General features: G+C 46.1%; 1 protein-coding gene across 1 annotated transcript in view; it reads right to left on the bottom strand.

The window, feature by feature from the left end:
- Nucleotides 1-2,332: 2,332 nt before the first annotated feature.
- The window catches only part of ctnnbl1 (catenin, beta like 1), a 222,672-nt gene continuing 206,757 nt past the window's right edge, over nucleotides 2,333-18,247 (bottom strand). Inside the window, exon 12 of the mRNA XM_086004285.1 lies at nucleotides 2,333-3,838. Within this exon, the coding sequence (XP_085860411.1) occupies nucleotides 3,750-3,838 (89 nt within the window). The 3' untranslated portion in view covers nucleotides 2,333-3,749. The remainder of the gene's footprint in view (nucleotides 3,839-18,247) is intronic.

Genomic DNA, 18,247 nt, shown 5'->3' with positions numbered 1-18,247 from the left:
CCCCTATGCAAGGGTCATTTGCATCGACACAATATGACACAGTTAAACCCGTCTGCGATTTGACTGTTACATATAAAGTTACCCAGGCTCAATCACAAAAACCCTTATTGTGATCTGACTGAAACTTACAACTTACTCAGACTCAATCACAAAAGCCCCCTCTATGATTTGACTGAAACATACAATCACCACTCCTGATCGTCTGTCTCCTGGAGTTGATTGGAGGCCCGAATCTTTCTGCTCCCTGTTCTTCCGTTGGCTTCCCACCCCACTCTCTTCGAAGCAACTCTTCCTTTAAACCAAAACTAACTTGCAGTATCGTGAAACACGTATCCTGGCCCCCTCCTGAGCATACGATGGCCGTTTCAAAATGTGCGAATGTCTCTAGCAGAGAACTCTTGGTTAATTGTCCCTCGTATTGTCCATTGATTAGAGATACCTTTCTGACAATGCAACCTTCCCAAGGTGACTGCATATGCTAGTTGTTGGTCTCTTTTTGCATTCGCATTCAAATGGTTCAAGGCCCGACCCATTGTCTAGGCCTGCACTGATACTAGTTATACTGGGGCCATGGTCTTCTTTAACAATGTAACCACTTAAGGTAAATGAATATGCGAATGTTCTTGTTCAGAAGCATTCATATTTTAGCTTGTCTGTGATCATTGATATCCTGTCTCTTGATGGTTCATAGTTTTGGCTGCAATGTTTGCCCATCTCTTTTCGCATGCTGTCCAGTTCTGGGTTTATATATTTCATAGTCCAATTTTTTTTACTGTTGGGTGGGGGGGGGGAGGGGAGGAATGGATCCTACACCATCCACCACCTTAAACATTCACTCCCTCCACCAGTGGCGTATCTTGGCTGCAGTGTGTACCATCTACAAGATGCACTGCAGTAACTCTCCAAGGCTTCTTCGGCAGCACCTCCCAAACCCACGACCTCTACCACCTAGAAGGACAAGGGCACCAGGCACATGGGAACACCACCACCTCCAAGTCACACACCATCCTGACTTTGAAGTAGATCGCCGTTCCTTCATCTTCGCTGGGTCAAAATCCTGGAACTCCCTCCCTAACAACACTGTGTGAGCACCTTCACCACACGGACTGCAGCAGTTCAAGGTGGCGGCTCATCACCACCTTCTCAAGGGCAACTAGGGATGGGCAATAAATGCTGGTCTTGCTAGCGACGCCCACATCCCATGAACAAATAAAAATGTCACCGAACACGTTTAAAAATCGATTATAATGCAGCTAATAAGATTGAAAATGGAAAAATCCAATAGGTATTTGGTTCTTAAGTGTATCACAATATCTCAGTCTTAGCTAGATATTTGGTTACTGGCCGTATTATATTCAATGTCCAAGACTGCACTGTGGTGTAGCCTGGTTAACTTTGCAGCTCATATTCAATGTGATATGGACAAATGCAGCATTCAGCTATTTCTCTGGAATAGGAACATAAAACATACATCTTCCTTTCAGTTGCTGTAGCCTTGCCTTTCTTGGGGATGCTCATCCTCTCCTCTGGAAGTTCCCTTGGTGAGTTATCATCTGTGGTCATTATCCTCCTCCTTCAATGGTCTTCTTGTCCTAAATAACCTTGCACATATTTTACTTCTCTGTATATTACACTGTTACTTTATTTTAACTAATAACTGTGACACACTTTACAAGTTTTAATTATGATCAATTAACCATGTCATCTCTGCTTTTTTACAGCACTATCTCAAAAATTATTAGCAACTTCGGTTTGACTTTGTCCTTTCAAGAATGCTTCCCTTGGAATCTCTCTGCTTTTTCTTCTTTCAACTAGAAGTGGGGAAAATTATAGCTCTATATCTTTAATTCTATTAAAAAAATCTTAGTAGCAAATCAAGAGGATCAACTTTTGTCATTCAACTCGACAGGGTTTGTGTCAGAAGTTGATCGTCAGATGTGAATTAGTTTGATGAAGGTCTGATGTTACACTTATTTTTTCTAGTTCTACTTCACAACCAGGATACGGAGGTTGTGACCTCATGACTCCAAGGCTCTTCCTGCTCATTTGTCTTTGTCATAGGACATAGTACAAACTTTGCTAATTCTAAGTTGCTTGGTTCCCTACACTGACATCGTGTCCAGACCCAGGCTCTATCTCCATTGACATTCCCGTAACACTGGATGTGTAGGTACTTTGTTTTACAGAATATCTATATTGTGCTTTAGAACGGCCAGCTATCCTACAATTCGATTTGTACAGTTTATATTTCAAATTTTCCTCAAAACACAATAATTTGTCTGTAATCTTTTGTAAACTGTCTCAGCACATTAAAACGCAAGAAACTGATGGCTGGAGTTTTAAATACCTTTATTTGTAGAAATGCAGGTCAGCAAACTTTTTTTTTAATGAAGTTCGACAATTGTCAATATTGTGTTCTACCTGCAACCATAACTGCTATGAAATGTATTTCAGAACTTATCACAATTAGAACTGTGTTCCCCCATGAAATCCACCTACCCAAACTTACTGCAAGTGAAGCATAAAACAGATCAAGAATGGTTGGTTTAGTCGGCAGTCAATGTAGAGACCTGCATTAGTTCAGCAAGGGAATAAACAGTTCCTTACAACACAAAACTGAATAACTGTGCTGTGTTTCCTATTGCAGACAAGCTTCTTTTTTTTCTGCAGCTCAGTTCAATAGTTGAAGGAGCGATGCCAACTTCCACCTTGCTGTTGGTGCCCGGTATTCGTTGTTTGTGCTGTTCGCAATTCAGCAACTGAACTTTACCAATCACTACAAACGTTACTGACGGTAGAGGTAAAGGGAAAAGCTGTGAATGATGGAACTTCAAAATCAAAAATAGAAGATTTAGGAATTACCTCTGAGGTTAGTCAGCATCTGGAAAGAGAAAAAAAAAGGTGAATGGTTTGGGTGAAGATCCTCCACCACAAGTTTTCTCCTTTCAGATGCTGGCGGATCTGTTACACATTTCCATTTTTTTTGCTTTTATTTCCGTGTAATGAAGTGTAAGAAGTCATGTCAAACCTAGGGGTAAAAAGTACACACACCTCAAAATTTCTTATGGGAGGGATAAAAGAAGAAAAAAATTCAGCTATAAAAGGACATTTGGTACAAGGATACAAAGCAACATTTATATTCACACATTAATATGCACTTCACTGAAGCAGAAAGCGGAACTGCAGCTTTCACAATGTGGTTCATCTTTACATGTATTAGAGGTGGAAAGTTTATAACAAGTGGATTTACATCAGAGCAAATGCATTTTTCTTAAGATACAATGCAAGCCAGACACACATTTCTTCAACTAGTACACTGGGAATCTGTATGCTTTGTGAGTAAAATGTCAATTACTTTGTTTCTACAGCTTACATATGACTTGTTAAGCATTATGCAACATTGTGTAAAGCTGAGAGAAAATGAATTTGGTTTTGACAAAGGCAAATCATTAAAACAGATCATGGCTCAGATTTTTTTTAAATCTTAAAGGAAAGTAATTGTAAAGATTACCACTGTAAGAGTGGCGATTTTTAGTCAATCAAATGTGATGCTGCTCCATCAGTATTGCTGTTCTTGTTGTGAAGAGGCACATTCCTCAAGTATGTTATACAGTAGATTAAAATCAAGTCCACTGTAAGTGTTCCCAGTCCCCTGACGATTAGAGGAATGTGTAAGACCACCTCAAACTGTAAGCTTGCCACTGTATTTCTCGAAACTCCTCGAGCATTTACAGACCCGAACGATATTCTTAGAAATTTTCAAGCAGGCCCAGGATTCTTTTCTGCTCACTTTCTTTAAACTCGTCATTCTTCCCATCACCAATGTTTTCAGCGTACTCTGTAAAACAGGTTTTAACAGAATGAAGGAGACAGAGAGAACTGTTTCAGATTAAATACCGTGATCATTCCATGACTTAAATGTGGGAAAGGAGGCACTTTCTCTGCAAATCATATACCTTTAACGCAAGAGATGAATGAGGGATACTCTATCTTTAGTCTAATGTGCAAAATCACAAAGTGCTGTAATGAAGAAAAGCATTCTGTACACCACTATTCAAATAGGGATATATTTTCCTGTATGTGCGCTTAATATGCTGATACTAAATTTTCTATGCCCGTAAATGTAAGTATCAAACTCTTAAAAGAAAATAAACAAGTTAATGCTGATGTTAAAAAAAAGCAGACTCAAGGACTTAGCACAAACCATTAAGTGGTTCTTGTTGAGTCTGAGTGTTCCAGATATGTTTACTATAAATCACTGGACACAGACAACAAGAATAACTAAAACAGGTCTTTACTAATCGAAGGTCAGGGCTGAACTGCTTAGCAAATTACTACACAGAGTTTATATACCGGTGTGGTCACCACCGGTACTACAATATACAGTAGCCAAGAGAAAGTAGTCCATCTCTTAAGGTAGTCTCTTAAGGTGGTACAGGTTACATACACAACAATTCCTCCCTTTTTAGCTTAACAGTATACATCCCAATTTAAACATAACATGGATAACATATATACAACTTCATGCAAATCTGTTCAAAGATTCAGTCTCTGAGGAGGCGGATAACATATATACAACTTCATGCAAATCTGTTCAAAGATTCAGTCTCTGAGGAGGCCTCCTGATCCGAGATGGATAACGCCTTTCAGGGGTCTCCGGTTCTCGTTGCTGGGGTGACTCATCTAGTTGATCTCTTATGGATTGGACATCATCAGATACATTGGCGTCTGAGGTAGATGCTTCAGGTTCACTAACTTCTTCCACTGGTGTCTGTCGTAGTCATGGGTTCGACCCTTGTTCTCGATTCTACAAGTTGGTCAGCATGACGTTTTCACCAATATCTACCGTGTACATCAGGGGTCCTTGTCTGGCACGAATTTTTCCAGATTGCCATTTCTCATTCTTATAGTCCCGGGCTAACACTGGTTGTCCTATTTCGAAACTCCGAGTGGTCTTGTTATTTATATGCTGGAACTGTTTGTTTTCTACTTCCCTCCGCACATTTGGTTTTAACAAGTCCAACCTGGACCACAACCTCTTGTTATAGAACATCATGGCAGGGCTTTGATTTGTCACTGCATGAGTGGCGTTTCGATATGCCATTAGGAAATTGTTCACCTTGTGTTGTAGTGGAATCTGGTCTTCGCTCATGGCCTTTATTGCCTTTTTGAACTTGAACGTTTGTACAAATCTCTCGGCCAACCCATTTGTAGCCGGATGATATGGGGCAGAGGTATAATGTTTCACCCCATTCTTCTTCATGAATTTCTGGAATTCATCTGACACGAACTGCGGTCTGTTGTCTGAACATATTTGTTCTGGCAATCCATTTCTTGCGAATATCGTTCTTAGCACTGCGATCGTCTTTTCCGAGGTAGTGGTCGCCATCTTAATCACTTCTGGCCATTTAGAATGTGCGTCTACCGCAATTAAAAACATGGAGTCCATGAATGGACCTGTGAAGTCAATATGTACACGTTGCCATGGGGTTGAAGGCCATTCCCATGGGTGCAGCGGTGCAATTGGAGGTGCATTTTGAACTTTTTGGCACCCTGAGCAGCTTTTAGTCAGATCCTCTATTTGTTGGTCGATGCCTGGCCACCACACATAAGCCCTAGCAAGGCTTTTCATCTTGACTCCCCCCAGATGACCTTCATGCAGTTCCTTTAGAACTCTCTCCCTTAATTTAGGAGGAATAATCACCCGTGTTCCATACATCAATGTTCCTTGACAGACGGACAGCTGTTCTCGTCTGGCTGAGAATGCCGGTAACAGTGGTTCACCATGAACTGGCCATCCTTTCACTGTCAATTCGTAGACCCGAGACAGTGTCGGGTCATTCCTGGTTTCTCTTTCAATACTTGCATTGGTGACTGGTAAACATTCGATGATGGTCGAGTGAAATAACTCAACAGGGTCAACTGTCGGTGCCTCTTCCGCTGTAGGTAGTGGCAGGCGCGACAGCCCATCAGCATTACCATGTTGCTTTGTACCTTTGAATTCGATCTGATATTGATGTGCCCCTAGGAAAAGGGACCATCTCTGGAGCCTCTGCGCTGTCATCACCGAAACACCCTTCTTAGGGTTAAAAATGGAAACCAACGGCTGGTGGTCTGTCAGCAGCGTAAACTTTTGCCCTTGCAGGTAATGATTAAATTTTCCTACTCCCCACACAAGGCTGAGAGCCTCCCTATCTATCTGAGCATAGTTGCGCTCAGCGGAGGTCAATAATCTGGATGTGAATGCGACTGGTCTTTCCAAGCCATTTGGCAACTTATGTGAGAGCACTGCCCCAATACCATATGGAGAAGCATCACAAGCTAACCGAATAGGCAGCGTTGGGTTAAAGTGAGCCAACACTTCCTTAGAGGTGATCAATGCCTTGCCTTTGTGAAAGGCCCGCTTACAGTCCTCGCTCCACTTCCATGGCACTCCCTTCTGCAAAAGAGCGTTCAGCGGGTGTAGCACCGTGGATAAATTTGGCAGAAACTTATGGTAATAGTTAATCAACCCCAGGAACGACCTCAACTGGGATACATTCTCCGGAGCGGGAGCCTTCACAACAGCTTCGATCTTGTCAGGTGACTTGTGAAGCCCCTCCTGGTCAATGACGTGACCACAGTACGATATTTGCTTCTGAAAGAACTCACATTTCTGGTGATTAACTCGAAGTCCATATTCTTTCAATCTGTTGAGCACCTGTTCCAAATTTGCAAGGTGTTCCTCATCATCATTTCCTGTAATCAGAATGTCGTCCAGGTAACATTGTGTGCCTGGAATTCCCTGTAATACCTGCTCCATGGCCCTTTGCCAAATCGCTGGAGCCGATGCCACTCCAAAAACCAGTCTATTATACCGATATAAGCCCTTATGCGTGTTGAGCGTGAGATACTGGCGTGACGCTTCATCAACTTCCATCTGTAAATACGCCTGCGCCAGGTCTATCTTGGTGAAGTGTTTCCCGCCAGACAACGAAGCGAAGATATCCTCAATCCGTGGAAGCGGATATTGCACCATGTGAAGCACCGGATTAACAGTGATCTTGAAATCGCCACAGATGCGAACCTTCCCCGGTTCCCCCGGTTTGTTACTCGATGAACGCTTCATGACGGGAACAATGGGCGTGGCCCATTCACTCCAGTCCACCTTTGACAGTACTCCGGAATGTTCTAGTCCTTCCAGCTCAGCTTCCACAGCAGGTCGTATCGCATAAGGTACCGGTCTGGCTTTGAAAAATTTCGGGTTTGCATGTTCTTCAACTTTGATGTTTGCCATAATTCCTTTCAGTGTTCCCAGTCCCTGCTGGAACACCTCTTTAGCATCATCCAATATTCTGGACAGTCGCTTAGGTTTGACCTCTTCCTTTTTGCCGGAATCTACAGTTAGTGCTTTTAAGGAATGCCAGTCCATATTTATTCTCCTGATCCATTCCCGTCCTAGTAATGGTGAATCTCCCTCAGGTAACACATACAAGTCCATTCCTCGGCTTTCTTTATCCTTGTGGACCACCTTTACCTTTATCTTTCCAATGGGGTATACTCTTTGCCCCGTGTATGTTTTCAAAACAATCTCCGTATCCCTTAAGGGAATGTGTGGAAATAACCTTTTGTAATCTTGCTTATTCATGACCGTCAATGCCGATCCAGTGTCCAATTCCATCTTCACTTGGACTCCTGCTATCTGAAGTGTGACCCAGATAGTTTGGTGGTCTGCTGTGTTACCCACATTATGTATTCTTAGACAACCCAGTTCCTTACTGCTGGAGTCTGAATCCGTCTTCTGTTCATCCGAACTGTTCTCTGTCACCTTGTGTACCTTTTTGCACTTTTCCTGCGGTGACTTTTTGCTGCTGGTCTTCTTACCTGACCGGCATACTTTAGCTATGTCACCGAGCTTGCCACATTTTCTGCATTCCTGATTTTTGAACCAGCACTGGTTCTGATCGTGCGTTGTCCTTCCGCAACGATAACACTTTACTGCACCCAATGCCATTTGATTGGTGCTGAGTTCCGATGACCTTAGTTGCATTTCCGCGGTGCCTCTTGCTGCGGCCTCGTGCGATGCTGCAATGGTGACAGCTTTCTCAAGCGTAAGGTCCTTTTCTTCTAGCAGACGCTTTTGTGTTCCTTCTTTTAATAATCCACACACGAATTTATCTCTCAGAGCATCTGCTAGTCCTGTACCAAACTGACAGTACTTTGATAGCTTACGCAGTTCAATTAAGAATTCAGCGTTGCTTTCCTCTTTCAGCTGCGTTCTGCTGTAAAATTTAAATCGTTCCGCTATCATCGTGGGGTTTAAATGTTCTTGCAGGATCGTAACAATTTTCACGAAAGTCTGATCCGCCGGTTTATCTGGTGTTATCAGATGCTTCAATAACCCGTACGTCTTCGCCCCCATTGAGTTTAATAATGTTATTGCTTTCTTATCATCTGGTACTTCATTTGCTGTACAATAAACTCCAATGCGTTCTACATACGTGGTCCAATCTTCAACATCACTATCAAAAGCAGTGATGTTACCGTGTTTAGGCATCCTTGAATTGTATTTTTCCCCCCAAGATGGCGGCTTCCCGCGCTTGGTGGCTTTTCCCGCGCTTGTCTTCTTCCCCCGCCGACTACAATGGCGGCTTCCCGCGCTTGTCCTCTTCCCCCGCTGGCTACAATGGCTCTGACCGCGCTGTTGCCGTTCTCGCCTCCCAGCGGTTCTTACTTTCCCCCGACGCTGCTTTTGCTCCCCCGCGGTTCTCGTGGCCTCAACGCTTCCCTCGTTGCTGCGCTTCTCAGCCCTGATTGCAGCCCGGCCCTTTACACCGGCTGTGGTCAAGTTCTCCGCGGTTCTTGTGGCCTTAACGCTGCCCTTGTCGCTGCGCCTCTCGGCCCCGATTGCAGCCCGGTCCTTTTCACCGGCCGCGGTCGAGTTCTCCGCCCTTTTTCCTCCAGTTTCCCTCCCCTTCTCCACTGACAACGCGGCCGACTTTCTGCCCGTGTCGCTAGATCGGCTTACCCACCACTGTGGTAGAAGGATGATCACTGCCTGTCGCTGATGGAGGACTTCGTGGTCAGTAATTTCCCCAGGTTCTCGATGCCTCCCGTGCGAATGCGGTGCTCAGCAGGATGATGAGGGCGGATGCCTCTTCTCGACGCCCGTTCTGGGGACGAAGCTGCCTTGGATGCAAACTGCCGCAGGGTAAGATCGGACTCGTCGCCACTGTTGAGTCTGAGTGTTCCAGATATGTTTACTATAAATCACTGGACACAGACAACAAGAATAACTAAAACAGGTCTTTACTAATCGAAGGTCAGGGCTGAACTGCTTAGCAAATTACTACACAGAGTTTATATACCGGTGTGGTCACCACCGGTACTACAATATACAGTAGCCAAGAGAAAGTAGTCCATCTCTTAAGGTAGTGTCTTAAGGTGGTACAGGTTACATACACAAAAGTTCTGACGAAAGGTCACTGGCTTGAAACGTTAATTCCGTTTCTCTCTCTACAGATGTTGCCTGACCTGCTGAGTATTCCCAGCATTTTCTGTTTTTATTTCAGATTTCCAGCACCCGCAGTATTTTGCTTTTGTGACAAGCCATTAATTGTTTGTCCGGTTTTGGCACTATCATGTTTCCAATACTGCTGTTTAATTTTTTTTTAAAACATAGTTAGTATTTATAGTGCTTGAAGTTTGAATTATTCGGACACTGCCAATGTTAACTGCTGTAACTGGTCAGCTTTTCTGCCAATGCAAAACCTTTTAAAAGCACTGCTAAGCAGGAAGCAATAAATCAGACCTTGTAGGAATGTCTAGTTCCTATCCAAAAGACTGAGGTCCACTCAGGTGATCAAATAAACGAGGTTTAATGAAAACTAACAGAGTTTAACGGATAATTACAGGAGAACATCGAATATAGGTCTAGTCAGTTCGGAGGCTCCAACGAGGACTGCATGGGCGGTCCCGTGGCTGACGTCATGACGTCATCACGTTTTCCCCACCGGTGGGGGATCACGTGATGAACGGCGTGATGTCATCGCGTTTACCCGCGCTATTAAAGTGATCGCGCTCTGTACATGTAAACAGTGAAAACAAAGATACAGACTCAGGCTGTAGCCAACATATTATTAAAGGGAATGATATACAATTGATTAGAGTCCCTTAGTGGCTCCGCCACAACCTATTATATAAATAGGCTTTTTGGTTTTTGGGTTGATGCGCCATCAATTACTCAAAAGACTGAGGTTAAGCGAGTAACAACCAGGCTTTTATTAACTAAAGAATGAAGGTCTAGTCTCGAGTGGTCGACCCGTCCAGAATACTAAGGGACTGGGAGGTAGTCACTTATATACCTGGAATAGTGGGAGGAGTCAGCCGAGGCATGTCCAGACCTGTACCTAGTGGAATACACATACACATACAGACAGGTATAACAGTGGTTTACCACATGGGTTAAACTAAAAATCCTCCCTGCAACCCAATTAAAAAAAAACTTTCTTAGCATTGAAAAAAAATCTAAAACCCATTCTTTAAATTTGATTTTTATAAATTGTACGATTTTACTTTAATGTTAGATGCTGTGATGGGAAGGTTGTGGGTGTCTATGGATGGATGAGCTAGATGGGCTGACTTGGGGTATCCCTTCCTCAGAAATGCTAAGGAGGTTGGTCAGGCAGGATCTGCAGTTTACACAGGCATGCTTTAAGAAAGGCTTGCACTTATAGCTCCTTTCACGACCACTGGACATCCCAAAGCACTTTTTTTTTGGAAGTGTAGTCACTGTTGAAATGTAGGAAATGTGGCAGCCAATTTGCACACAGCAAGATCCCACAAACAGTAATGTGATAATGACCAGATAATGTGTTTTTTTTTTATAGTGATTTTGGTTGAGGAATAAATATTAGCCAGGACACAGGGAGAACTCCCCTGCTCTTCTTCAAAATACTGCCATGGGATCTTTTACATCCACCTGAGAGGACAGACCTCTGTTTAACATATCGTTCGAAAGACAGCACCTCCAACAGTGCTGCGCTCCCTCAGTACAGCACTCGAGTGTTAGCCTAGATTCTGTTGTCAAGTCTCGAGTGGGACTTGAACCCACAACCTTCTGACTCACAGGCGAGAGTGCTACCACTGAGCCATGGGCTGACCATGATATACCTGGGTATTGGTTTATTCCAGATCATTTCAAGTTATACAACCTGTCACCAAGGAGTGCCACCACTTTCATTTCCAATACATTACCTGGATCACTTTGCCAGTTACCTCTTGTGGCATCCCTAATACAGTCAGAAAGCAGCCATGCATTACATTCACTAGCTCAGATGCTAGATTGCTTGGATATTCAACAATAACATACAGCACCTTTAACATAGAAATAACAGCCCAAGATGCTTCACAGAAATGTAATCAGACAAAAATCAAAAGGTCCTGGCTTATATTAAAGTCTTCCACTTATGTCACCTGTTTGTACTCATTTAAAAAAAAAATCTCTTGCTAGAGTAACTGATGCGCTATCAATTCTAATAAAAGGCTAGGCAGAGTTCAGAACAGGCTTTTATTAACTACTGAATTGCACTTCAGACAGATCAGGACTATGCCTCTAGTGGACGACCGAATGCCAGGAGCTGCCATGCGGCCGCTCTTATACTCGGTAGCCCAGGGGCGGAGTCAGCTGAGGCATAGTCAGGCACAACAGTGAAACAAGAGTGAACGACAACAACAACAACAACAGTGAACACAGTGGTTTACCACATTCACCCCTCGTTTAAAATTAAGTCCGGCGGGGTGAAGTGTATCAAAAGTTCGAGTAGGCGAGTCTGTCGGGCGGCCTCGTTTGCCGTCGAGATCTTCGTGGCGACGGTTGCGATGGTACAGCTTCCCACGACGCGTCTTAAGCGGGGTCCAGCACCGGCGTATCGTCCCCTTTGGTGTTGGGTGGGCGAGTGGGCTCTGGCTGGTCCTGGGGGCGCGGCATGCCGTCTACTGGGGTGGAATGGACAGGGGTGAGAATTGGGTCTACTGAATTTTGGGCCGTGTCGGAGGGGGTCGTGGTGGGGGGCAATGGTGGCGGGTCAGTGGACCCCGAGGGTGCCAGATCTCTAATGGAGACTGTGTCCTCCCACCCGTCCGGGTATGCCACGTAGGCGTACTGGGGGTTGGCATGGAGGTGGTGAACCTTCTCTACCAGGGGAGCCGTTTTGTGGGACCTTACATGCTTCCTCAGCAGGACGGGCCCTGGGGACGTCAGCCAGTGTGGTAGTGAGTTACCGGATGTGGACCTCCGGGGAAAAACAAACATTCGCTCATGGGGGGTTGCGTTGGTGGCTGTACACAGCAGTGACCGGATGGAGTGGAGCGCATCAGGTAGGACATCCTGCCAACGGGAGGTCGGAAGGCCCCTAGATTTTAAGGCTAGGAGGGCCGCCTTCCAGACCGTCGCGTTCTCTCTTTCAACCTGTCCGTTCCCCCGGGGGTTGTAGCTGGTGGTCCGGCTTGAGGCAATACCTCTCATGAGCAGGTACTGACGGAGTTCGTCGCTCATGAAGGACGAGCCCCGGTCGCTATGAATATAGCTGGGAAAACCGAACAGAGCAAAGAGGTTGTGCAGGCATTTAATGACCGTAGCGGTGGTCGTGTCCGGGCAGGGGATGGCAAAAGGGAAACGGGAGTACTCATCAACTATGTTGAGGAAGTACACATTGCGGTCAGAGGAGGGGAGGGGCCCTTTAAAGTCGATACTCAGGCGCTCAAAAGGGCGGGTGGCCTTGATCAGGTTTGCTCTGTCAGGCGTATAGAAGCGCGGCTTGCACTCTGCACAGACTGGGCAGCTCCTGGTCATGGTCCTGACCTCCTCGATGGAGTAAGGCAGGTTGCGGCCCTTAATGAAATGGAAGAACCTGGTGACCCCCGGGTGGCAGAGGTCGTTGTGGAGGCCCCGTAGTCTATCGATCTGCGCGGTGGCGCATGTGCCTCGCGATAGAGCGTCTGAGGGTTCGTTGAGTTTCCCTGGCCGGTACAAGATGTCGTAATTGTAGGTGGAAAGTTCGATTCTCCACCTCAAAATCTTGTCATTTTTGATTTTACCCCTCTGCTTGTTGTTGAACATGAAAGCAACTGAACGCTGGTCAGTAAGCAGGGTAAATCGTTTTCCAGCCAGGTAGTGCCGCACCGCCTCCACAATGGCCTGGGCCTCCTTTTCCACAGAGGAGTGTCTGAGTTCGGAGCCCTGGAGGGTTCGTGAAAAGAAGGCCACGGGTCTTCCCGCCTGGTTAAGGGTAGCGGCCAGGGCGAAGTCGGATGCATCGCTCTCCACCTGGAAGGGGATGGACTCGTCTACCGAGTGCATGGTGGCCTTGGCAATGTCATCTTTTATATGGTGAAAGGCTAAGTGGGCCTCCGCCGTCAGGGGGAAGGAAGTGGACTTGATAAGTGGACGGGCTTTGTCCGCATAATGAGGGACCCACTGGGCGTAATAGGAAAAGAAGCCCAGGCACCTTTTGAGGGCCTTGAGACAGTGGGGCAGGGGAAGTTCCATCAACGGGCGCATCCGGTCAGGGTCAGGACTGATGACTCCGTGTTTCACCACGCAACCAAGGATAGCGAGGCGGGCTGTGCGGAATATGCACTTTTCCTTGTTGTACGTGAGGTTTAGGAGTTGGGCCGTGCGGAGGAACTTATCAAGATTGGCGTCATGGTCCTGCAGGTCATGGCCGCAGATGGTCACGTTGTCTAGGTAGGGAAACGTGGCCTGTAACGCATTCTCGTCGACCATCCGGTCCATCTCCCTCTGGAAGACGGAGACACCGTTGGTGACGCCAAAAGGAACCCTGAGGAAGTGAAAAAGGCGGCCGTTTGCCTCGAAAGCTGTGTACTGGCGGTCCTCAGGGCGGATAGGGATTTGGTGGTATGCTGCCTTGAGGTCAATGGTCGAGAAAACGCGGTATTGCGCTATCTTATTAACCATGTCGGCTATGCGGGGGAGGGGGTATGCGTCCAACTGGGTGTACTTGTTGATAGTCTGGCTGTAGTCGATGACTAGGCGCTGCTTGTTGCCAGTCTTAACGACTACCACCTGGGCTCGCCAGGGGCTGGTACTATCCTCAATAATCCCCTCTTTCAGGAGCCGCATCACCTCAGATCTTATGAAGGATCTGTCCCCGGTGCTGTATCGCCTGCTCTTTGTGGCGATAGGCTTGCAGTCGCGGGTGAGGTTGGCGAACAGGGGGGGGGGGTGATTTTGAGGGTGGAGAGACTACAGGTGGGGCGTGGCGGGCAATTTAAAAACTGCTGGTTGCAGACAGTGAGTGGGGGAAAAGGTCCACCGTATGTCAAGGTGACACTCTTAAAGTGACAATGAAAGTCCAACCCCAGTAGAACGGCAGCGCAGAGATGTGGCAGGACGAAGAGCTTTACATTTTTATATACGGAGCCCTTCACCGAGAGGGTCACTACGCAGTAGCCGCCGACGTCTGCTGAGTGGGATTTCGAGGCCATGGAGATCCGATGGCGCGTTGGCCGGACCGAGAGAGAATAGTGCCGTACTGTATCAGGGTGTATGAAGCTCTCCGTGCTCCCGGAATCAAAAAGGCAAGTTGTGGCGCGGCCATTTACCTGGATGTCCATCGTGGACCTGGCTAGCTGATGGGGTCTGGATTGATCCAGCGTGATGGAGGCCGCTGTGGAGTCGGTAGCGTCGCTGTAGAACCCTGGTGAGGCGGCGGTGGGTGAGTCGGGGGCCCGTTGGCAGAATGGCAGACAAGATGGCGGCGTCGGAGAGGAAGGACAAAATGGCGGCGCCCATGACGATCCCGATCCCCACGAGGCTGGAGGGAGGCAAGATGGCCGCTCCCACGAATCGCACGCGGCGCTGCTGGAGGTAGGGGTCTTCTGGCTTCTGCAGACGCCAGCGTAGTGTCCCTTCTTACCGCAGGCAGAGCAGACCGCGTTTTTCGCCGGGCAGCGCGCCCTGGGGTGTTTGGTTTGGCCACAGAAATAACATTTCTGGCTCGGGCGGGCCATCGCTGCAGCAGTTGAGGCCAGGGCCCGTGGCGGCGCCGCGTCCCAAGGTGGCGGCGGCTGCGACATCCATGAGGCGGCCGCGCGGTCCGGGGAGTAGGCCTCCATGTTCCGGTGGGCTACGTCCAACGAGAGGGTGAGTGAAATCGCCTTCTTCAGGTCGAGCTCGCTACTTTCCAGCAGTCGCTGCCGTGTGTGAGTGGACCTGAGGCCCGCCACGAGGGCGTCCCGGATGAGCTCCTCCGTATGTTACGTGGCTGTTACTTGCTTGCATTCGCAGGCTCGGCCGAGTTCCTTCAGCGCCCGTATGTATGCTTCTGTGGGTTCCCCGGGCTGTTGTTTGCGAGACCCCAGGAGATGTCTTGCGTAAACATAGTTGACCGGGCGTGCGTATTGCTCCTTCAAGATGTCGATAGCCCCCTGGTAGCTCGTAGCGTCCCGGATAAGGGCAAAAGCTCGGTGGTTTACTTTAGAGTTCAGCACCCTGAGCTTGTCGGCATCGGCGGCGACGGTCTCGCCGGATGCAGTCAGAAAGGACTCAAAACAGTGCAGCCAGTGCGAGAACTTAGCAGTCGAGTCCGGTTCTTGCGGGTCGAGTTCCAGGCACTTGATCTTAAGAATCTGCAGCATCGTTTTTTTTTTTTTTTCAGTAGTTAATAAAATTGATGCGCTATCAATTCTAATAAAAGGCTAGGCAGAGTTCAGAACAACAGGCTTTTATTAACTACTGAATTGCACTTCAGACAGATCAGGACTATGCCTCTAGTGGACGCCCGAATGCCAGGAGCTGCCATGCGGCCGCTCTTATACTCGGTAGCCCAGGGGCGGAGTCAGCTGAGGCATAGTCAGGCACAACAGTGAAACAAGTGTGAACGACAACAACAACAACAACAGTGAACACAGTGAACTACAGTGGTTTACCACAGTAACCAGCCCTGCAGTTTTGAACAGGTGATCCATAGTAAACCTGTAGAATTACTTGTGCTACAGTTGCACACCATGCTTCCAGTCAGATTATCTTGTGGGATAGATTATCCTGTGCCAATGTGCCCACTACCTTTACCTCCTAGATGACCCTGACATATAGAACAACTCCACATCCTTTCTGGTCTATTCTTGCTTCCTGAACACTCCAAATTCCCTGTATGTTGTCCTTGCCTTCATTGCTGGGTTAGCCAGTTTTCTGAGAGCCATAATCTATCAGAATGCTTCTACTATTCCAAGTATATGCATACTAATAGGTTAATCCTACCACTTACAAAAAAAAAACAAGTCAAGTCGCTTTTTTTTGGTGGTGGAAGAAACAATCCAGTAAAATAGATTGTTGGAGCTTTGTTGAGAACAACATAGACTCCGAACATGTGCTACCTTCAATTCAGCGACTTCCGTATCTACTACAGATGTAAGATACAAATTGAGGGACAGGAATGGTGGGGAGAAATTCCAGCATGCGTTCATTCTTCAACCCACTACATTGTAAACAAAAGGCCATAATGTGTGCATTGGGACCATTCCTGACAGTTGTCTCTACCTCCTACATCTAACATGTTGAGAGTAGCCATCAAAGCCAATTGTTACCATAATTCTCTCAAAATATATTAGTCCTTTACCCTGTGCACTGTCTTAATCTAAATGTACATTTCGTTGTACTGCACTTGTGCACTAACAATGACAATAAAGTTGATTATGATTATGAACTACTGCACAGATTCTGATGCAACTGGAGTACATGCAGAGCAGTCTAAGCAGCAGCACTGTATGGTTAAAATTCAAAGAAAAATATTTCAGAACAATTTTTTTTAAACACATACAGGAGCAGAAAATTAAACAAAGATCAAGAAATAACAAAATGAAAGTGAGAACAGGAGAACTGAACAAAAACAAAAAGAGTATTAAGAACTAAAGAACCATTTTCCTCTCTAAGCTATGGGCATCTCATTTGAACCACACTGATTTCCTGCACACTGAGCACAATAAATGGCTTTGCAGCAATGTCAGGATTTTACTATCTCCTTCTCCTATGGTAATTCTAGAAGTTGGTGGCAGGGATTTGTGAGGGGCAGAGTGGCGGAGAGGATGTTTGCGACTCAAACTCCCAATTTTCTAATTCAGTTTTTTGTTGTCAGATGAAACAATGATAAAGATGAGACCAAAAGTACTGATCTCATCTCTACATTTATTTAAAATGCACTGTACACAATACGAATGGATGACTAGTGGCTACAGCAGTCACACATATAATGGCCTAAACCATCACAAGACAACAGATTGTAAAACACCAACTATCCATATTCTGCCTAATGTAGCTCTCACTTTCCATTTTATTACATTATAATGAACAGCATTGTTGTCATACAATAACTGGAAAACAAAGTTAGGTAACAATGACTTGCATTTCTAGAGCATTTTTAAATTAGAAAAACAAGGCAATCCACAGAGGCATAAAGAAAAATGGATACTGAGATAAGGGAGGAAATATTAGGAAGAGTGAGCAAAAGCTGGTGATCTTTATCTTGATGAAGAAGAAATCCATCATCTCATCATACATGTTGTTAGAGCTGAGGGTGGATGGGGCAGGAAAGAGGGGCTTAAGGCAACAGTTGGTAGTGCAGGAAAGGAGCCTGGGGTTATGTTTGTTTTCCAGGATGATCCTAGAGTAGTGGGCGGTTTTGGCAGAGTGATTCCCAGTAGAGCTTGATCTGGTTCAGTCAGATCTGGCAATGGATGGCGAAGCCAGTTAGGCAGCAGGTGTGCTCAAGAAAGAATAGGAGGAAGCAAAAAGAATCTGTGACTATGGCAATAGTTTTAAAACTTCTCCATGGGAGACATTTCTGCAAATGTCAGCACACTCCCAGGAGTCCTGTATCCCAATTCAGCTCCTCAAGGGAAAACAGTAATATTATCGCAGCAAACAACTATTTTTATTAGTATATAGCAACAGAAATAACTGCACCAGTACATCAACTACCACAGATAGCTAGAAATCTAATAATCTTACAGATACAACACCTCCCACCCACTTCCCCACCAAGTGGACCTCCTAAGGTCTGTGTTCCTCAATAGCTGGGGTCCTTGGACCCCAGCTATTCACAATATATATTAATGATCTAGACGAGGGAACTAGATGTAATATCTCCAAGTTTGCAGGCAACACAAAGCTGGGTGGGCGTGTGTGCTGTGAGGAGCATGCTGAGAAACTCCAGTATGATTGGGACAGGTTGGGTGATTTGCATCTGCC

Source organism: Somniosus microcephalus, chromosome 13 (genome assembly GCF_052327205.1).
Source record: "Somniosus microcephalus isolate GS21.2 chromosome 13, FLI_Smic_1.0, whole genome shotgun sequence".
NCBI classification, from domain to species: Eukaryota; Metazoa; Chordata; class Chondrichthyes; order Squaliformes; family Somniosidae; genus Somniosus; species Somniosus microcephalus.
The sequence above is the reverse complement of the archived record's forward strand: the minus strand, read 5'-3'. Positions and strand labels throughout refer to the sequence as shown.